The sequence below is a fragment of the Vulpes lagopus genome, chromosome 10 (genome assembly GCF_018345385.1).
Source record: "Vulpes lagopus strain Blue_001 chromosome 10, ASM1834538v1, whole genome shotgun sequence".
NCBI lineage: Eukaryota > Metazoa > Chordata > Mammalia > Carnivora > Canidae > Vulpes > Vulpes lagopus.
The window spans coordinates 26,210,795-26,217,764 of record NC_054833.1 but is presented as its reverse complement, the minus strand read 5'-3'; the positions used below and the strand labels follow the sequence as shown (position 1 = coordinate 26,217,764).

Below are 6,970 nucleotides of genomic sequence, written 5' to 3'. Positions count from 1 at the left end.
AACCGCCAAACTGTCTTCCAAAGTTGCTAGACCATCTCACATTCTACCAGCAACAGATGAGAGTTCATTTTTCTCCACATCCTCATCAGCATTGGGTGTTGTCATGTTCCAGGATTGTGTGTAGTGGTGGTATCTCCTTATTGTTTTAATTTACATTTTCCTGATTACACATGATGTGGGTCATCTTTTTGTGTGTTTATTTGCCATCTCTGTAGTATCCTGGGTGAGGTGTCTGTCAAGATCTTTGGCCCATTTTTTAATATTGTTCTTTTTCAGATTGTTGAATTCTAAGATTTTGTGTATTTGAGTTGACAATCCTTTTTAGATGTGTTTTCTCAAATCTTGTCTCCCTGTATGTGCCTTGTCTTCTCATTTTCTTGACATTATCTTTTGCAGAGCAGAGGTTTTTAATTTTAATGAAGTCCAGCTTATACATATTTCTTTCATGGATTATGGTGTTGATCTAAAAGATCATTACTAAACCCAAAGTCATCTAGATTTTCTCTGTTACTTTCGGAGTTTTAAAGTTTTGCCATGTACATATAGGTCCACTCGCAATTTTGAGTTCATTTATGTGATGAATGTAAAGCCAGTGTCTAACATAGCATGAGGAAGAATTGAAACCTGTGTTAGCTGTTGTCGCCTCTGAGCTCAGGTTTACTGGTGTCCTATAAAAGCTTGGACATTTTGCCACAGACCTAAACATTGATAACCGGATTTGGAGTTGGAGAAGATAGAAAAAAATCCAGGTGAAAATGGAACAATTACCGACAAAATAAACCCACCCATCTCCTACCAACAAGGTAAACCAGCAGATAAACACAACCTGTGTGAGCTACCAAATGGCTTCTGCTTTATTCTATTCTCCAAATATCCCAAATAATCTCTCTGGTGGTTCACCATAACAGGAAACAAACAGGGAAGGGACATCCTAGAGAAATAGTTCAGCCTAGCCAATTGAAACATTACAACGCCTCCAGGGATATATTGCCAGAGTGCCTAAGGAAGCTTTTGAAGTTCATTATCTTGATTTTGGTAATGGATTCACAGGTATAGACAGGTATCAAATCTCAAGTTCTAAACTTTATTAGATACACTTTATTTTGCATAAATTGTTAACTCCATAGAATTGTAAAAATAACTAAACAAACAAGGGAAAATAGAACAGCAACAAAACCTGCAACTCAGCCTGAACTTAACTCAGATTCTAATTGAATAAATAATTAAAAAAAGAAATTTATTATTAAAAAAAAACAAAAAAGAAAAGAATTTAAGAGACTCTGTTATTATTCCCTCTTATTATTCTTCTGGATGTCCTAGGGTTCGTCCATCCTGACTAACTTTTTTCCCCCTAACTTCTGCAGATTTTCAACTACTTCAACATACTGTTCCTGGATTTTTGATTGGTTGGTTGGTTGGTTGATTGATTTACTTTTGTGTTTTAATCCAATCAGTGATTAACAGAATTTTGTCTGTTTGAAAAGCAGTCACCTCTGTCAATAGTGTTCAGCTACATATCATTATGTGATCTGTCTTCTGAAATTGAGCAGCCACCATAGTGTGACATAATGTTTTGGGTAACTATGATTGACATACACTGATGATGTAGAAAACAAATAATCAAGTGAACTAATGAGTCAGTTACCTGTCAATCTAAATAACTAACACAATATCTAACTTACTCACCTGTTAACATCAGCCATGTGTCAGGTACTTAGGTGTTTTTTTTCTGATGAAATTATGGCAGGTGTATATGAACTAACAAGTTCTACATTTCCAATCGTCTTTCCCCATGGCTTCCCAGGGCACTGTTTTAGTATTTCTACTACTTAATAGAATCTGCATCAAATGATGAGTGAGTAAAGAATTCAAGAGTACAGATTTAACTATATGCTTTAAAAAAAGTTTGTTACTATCTTTAGGATTCAATTTTCTTCATCTGTACATTGAAAGGATTAAAGTAGAAACATTTATAGCTTCTTTAATTCATTTTTTGGCTTCTTTAAGTCTAAAAATTTAAAAATCATAGTATGAATTTGGCCCATGCTTTCTGAGAAATTAATATGAACAAGCAATGTTCAGAAAATATCAGCTTGTGATGGACATTCTGCCTGAGGAGATCAGATTACAAAAATGTAAAGTTTAGTATGAAATTTAGAAATAATATGATTTAAGCTTACAAGATTATTAACACCATAGATACTGTTAATATAGTTTTGTTTCATATGCTTGTTAAAGAGAACCTGAACAATGATTAGGCACATCACTAAATTGTAAGAATTTGCCATAATGATATGTCGCTAATTAACCTAAATTTGAATCATTCCTTTACTTCTTTTCTGGATTCACTCAGAGTTTAATATGTGTATAAATCATTATTAATGAATTTCCTGTCAGTTTGAAAACAAACATGTATTGATTTTCCCTTCTTCAGAGCGTTCTTTATCTCAAATATTTAGTAGACTAAGTTCTCAGGAAGTGAAACACTAAATTTAAATCTGAATAATATAATTTGAAAATAACCAACTTTCTATTAATTCACTAATGTATTATTTAAGCTATTATTAATAAACCAAAGTAGATTTCTTCTGGGTGTATATTTGACTATTCAGTTATCAACTGCAGCACTTGAACACCATATGGCAGTGAGTAAGATAAGCAAAACTCAGCAGCAAGAAGTAAACTATTGGAAGTCATATTCCCAATCTGCCTTTCTCCCAAATCCTTTCCTTAAAAGTGAGGTACAGATAAGGAAAAGTAGCATGAAAATGTTTGAGGATACACACACATATACACACAGGCCTGTAAAATTTTAAGAAATAAAGTGATGGCAAAATAGGCTTCATTAAATAAGTAGTTTTACTGTTTTTGTGTCCCGTTAGGAATATTGATGATAGATAATAGCAAACACTTCAATGTTAAAATAATGTACATCTATAATTTTACAAACATTTATTTGTTATTTTTTATTATTATGAACTTCACTTTAATTTTCCTGAAAACATCGTTGTCTTGCTGACCATGTCTTTGAAGGCTATTTTCACTTGCTTTTTCCTTAGGGTATAGATGAAAGGGTTCAACAGAGGGGCAACTGAGGTATTTAAAACAGCCACTCTCTTATTAAAAGTTTCTGCATCCTTAACAGAAGGATTTATGTACATAAAGATACAACTTCCATAAGAAAGTGAGACCACAATCATGTGACAGGAGCATGTAGAAAAGGCTTTTTTCCTTTGTTGAACAGAAGGGATTCTCAGAATTGTCCTGATTATGTACGTGTCGGAAAGAATCACTAGCACCAAGGTGAAGATGAGGGTAACTTCTGCAAAGATAAACTCCATCACTTCCATGAACTGTGTGTCTGAACAGGACAGATGCAGCAGTATGGTATAGTCACAGCAACAGTGATTGATGACATTGGAGGCACAGAAAGGCAGTTGGAGAGTCATTGTATGTGGCACAATGACAACCAAAAAACCAGAGAACCAGGAAAACAGAACAAGCTGAATGCAGTTTCCTGCTCATTACAGTTGTATAATGCAGGGGTTTACAAATGGCAACATAGCAATCATAGGACATGGCAGCTAAAAGATAAAATCCAGTTGCCCCCAGAAGGATGGCAAAAAGATACTGAGTGAAACATCCAGCAAAGGAGATAGTCTTGTCTCCAGTTGCAATATTGACTAGCATTTTGGGAACAAAGACAGAAGTAAAAGATATTTCCAAAACAGAAAAATTCTGGAGAAAGAAATACATTGGAGTCTGAAGGCGATAATCCAAAAGGGTCAGAATGATGATGGTCAAGTTTCCCATGCTGCTTAAGACATAAGTTAGCAGCAGAAAAAGGAAAAGCACAGCTTGAAGCTCAGCGTCATTCGTCAGTCCAAGAAGAATGAATTCTATCACTGATGTCTGGTTTCCCATCATTAACTTCAGACAAATAAGACAGAAAATAATAATAACATGAAGTGATCAACATATTTTCTTATTTTTCTAAATTCAATTAGCCAACATATAGTACATACTCCGTTTCTGATGTAGTATTCAATAATTCATCAGTTGTGTATGACACCCAGTGCTCATCCCATCATGTGTCCTCCTTAATGCCTGTCACCCAGTTACCCTATTCCCCTCACCCTTCTTTCCTCCAGCAATGCTGTTTGTTTCCTATAGTTAAGAGTCTCATGGTTTTCCGCCCTCTTTGATGACTTCCCATTCAGTTTTCCATCCCTTACTCTATGGTCCTCTGTGATATTTCTTATATTCCACATATAAGGGATACCATATGGTGCCTTTCTCTGATTGACTTATTTTGTTCAGCATAATACCCTCTAGTTCCATCCGCATTTTATTATTTTACTTTATAATTATCAAAGGTCTTGCTTCTCAAGAACATTTTCAATTGGGCAGCCCCGGTGGCACAGCGGTATAGCGCCGCCTGGCAGCCCAGGGCGTGATCCTGGAGGCCCTGGACATAGTCCCATGTCATGCTCTCTGCATGGTGCCTGCTTCTCCCTCTGCCTGTGTCTCTGCCTCTGTGTGTGTGTGTGTGTGTGTGTGTCTATCAATAAATAAATAAATAATCTTTTAAAAGAGAACATTTTCGCTTCCTTTCCAACTAGGGCCCAGCAGAATGGCTCCAGCAAAGAAGGGTGGCGAGAAGAAGGGCCGTTCTGCCATCAACGAGGTAGTGACCAGAGAATACACCATCAACATTCACAAACGTATCCATGGAGTGGGTTTCAAGAAGCGTGCCCCTCGGGCACTCAAAGAGATCCGGAAATTTGCCATGAAGGAGATGGGAACTCCAGATGTGCGCATTGACACCAGGCTCAACAAAGCTGTCTGGGCCAAAGGCATAAGGAATGTTCCATACCATATCCGTGTGCAGTTGTCCAGAAAACGTAACGAGGATGAAGATTCACCAAACAAGCTCTACACGCTGGTTACCTACGTACCTGTCACCACTTTCAAAAATCTACAGACTGTTAATGTGGATGAGAACTAATCGCTGATTGTCAAATAAAGGTATAAAACTGAAAAAAAATAAAAAGAGAACATTTTCAATTATTCTCACCATTTTTTTTCATTCATTTATGTTTTCCTTCTTAATCTTTGTATTTTGATTTTTCTTTAAGTCATTGGATGTTGTCAGGCCGCCTGGGTGGCTCAGCGGTTGAGCGTCTGCCTTGGGCCCAGGGCGTGACCCTGAGTCCCCCATCAGGCTCCCCACGTGGAGCCTGCTTCCCCCTCTGCCTGTGTCTCTTCCTCTCTCTCTCTCTCTCTCTCTCTGTGTGCCTCTCATGAGTAAATAAAATCCTTTAAAAACGTCATTGGATGCTGTCATAAGTATGTAGACAAACCTAAAACAACTTTAGAGAGTCGGTTTCATTTGATTAAATAGATTTCTTAAATCAACCTCTTAACTCTCAGTTTCTGGCCAATGGAGTAAAACATCAAGGTATGAACTACAGGAATAAAACTGAACTTGCAAAAAAAAAAAAAAACCACTGAACTTGGTTATTTTCTTCTTTTTGCTGTTTTGTATTTTTTATTTCAATTTTCTCATTTTGAGTTATAATTCTGTGCACTTACTAAAGCTCTAATTTGGATTGATTTTTCCTTAATTCTTTTTTTAGGATCCTAAAATCTACTTTAGCAAATCTATACAGTTGCTATCTTATTGGACTACAGTATACGGTTTTTAAAAGGACGCTGAGGAGGGCACCGTCTGATGTCCACTTCAACTGCAGCTCCTTTCCTCCTCCTGCGAGAGCCTTTGGGCCGAGTTCTCCACCCCTGGGCTGGAAGGGCCTGGCCCCTCGGCCCCCATCCCTGCAGCCCTCCGCCGGGGGCGGGGCAGGTGCTTCCATCTGTTCACCTGAGAGCGGCTGCACGGCTACTCCACCCCCTGGCCCAGCTCAGAAGCCGGTCCCAAAGCCACTGCAGCTGCTGTACGGACACCCCGGGGGGAGGGCGGCAGGTGTGTAGATGCAGACGGCTCTCCGAGACAGGGGGGCAGCGCCAGCCAGGCAAAGGGTGAAAGCAGCCTCCTCACAGCTGAGCTCAGTTTGCAGACGGCAGGCACGTCCTCAAGGAAATGGCCACAGGCATCTCAAGTGACAAGGACATAGGCGCCCACACAGCATAAATACCAGCTGCTCCCAGAGGATGAGGTTGAAAAATAGCAGCATGGTCGTGGAGGGGGTGGTGCGGGCTGCGGACTGCACCTGTGGCCGGGCCTCGGGCTGGGGGAGGCACCTGTGCCTGTGCCTCCGCCTGGGGGCTGCACCTGCGGCCAGGCCCCGGGCTGGGGACTAAACTTGTGGCTGGGCCCGGGGCTCGGGGCTCACCTATACCTGGACCTCGGGCTGGGGGCTGCACCTGTGCCTGGGCCTTGGAGCTGGAGCCTGCACCTGTGGCCAGACCTCTGGGCTGGGGACTGCATGGGCTGTGGTGTTCATTACAGCCCCCCAGCCGCCGCCCTTCAGCCCCGAAATTGTTAATAAAATGTTAGGAATCATACAACTTACCTTTCCTGGCTCATGGCAGGGGATCAATTAACACTATCGCCATTTAATCTAGATACATGGGTGGATTGGTCAGTACTTGGCAAAATTCAAAATATAACTAATGGTACTTTCTGGCTGAACTCAGATCCCATCAGCAAATTATAGTTCCTTAAATGTCAGCTCAAGCTCATTTTTTCATAAATTTTATCTAATAATCACAATCACCAATAATTTTGTCTCCTCTTCTTTATTAAACTTGACCACAGCATAACACTTGGTAATAAAGTCAAATTGTTTTCAGTTATATCAAGTATGTACAATTTTTCTGTCCAATTTTAACATAAATGAGTTACTCCTTAGAATAAGGTCTTATTTCTCTATATATTTTAAACAGAGGCCAAAAAATTATACAGATTTGGTAAAAATTTAATGTGAAACATTTTTTTGACATTTTTTAG

At 39.4% G+C, this 6,970-nt stretch overlaps 2 protein-coding genes across 2 annotated transcripts; one reads left to right on the top strand and one right to left on the bottom strand.

The window, feature by feature from the left end:
* Positions 1-2,981: 2,981 nt before the first annotated feature.
* Positions 2,982-3,924, bottom strand: LOC121500855 (olfactory receptor 2AP1-like). The gene is given in 2 exon segments (XM_041772970.1): positions 2,982-3,513; positions 3,515-3,924. Coding segments are annotated over 2 exon segments (942 nt in total).
* A 685-nt stretch (positions 3,925-4,609) lies between these two features.
* Positions 4,610-5,041, top strand: LOC121500344 (60S ribosomal protein L31-like). The gene has a single exon (XM_041771990.1). The coding sequence runs from the start codon at positions 4,634-4,636 to the stop codon at positions 5,006-5,008; it is 375 nt and encodes a 124-aa protein (XP_041627924.1). The 5' UTR covers positions 4,610-4,633; the 3' UTR covers positions 5,009-5,041.
* The last annotated feature ends 1,929 nt before the right edge of the window (positions 5,042-6,970 follow it).

Coding starts and splice junctions, on each gene's coding strand:
- LOC121500344 (XM_041771990.1), top strand. CDS start 4,634: ATGGCTCCAGCAAAGAAGGGTGGCGAGAAGAAGGGCCGTTCTGCCATC.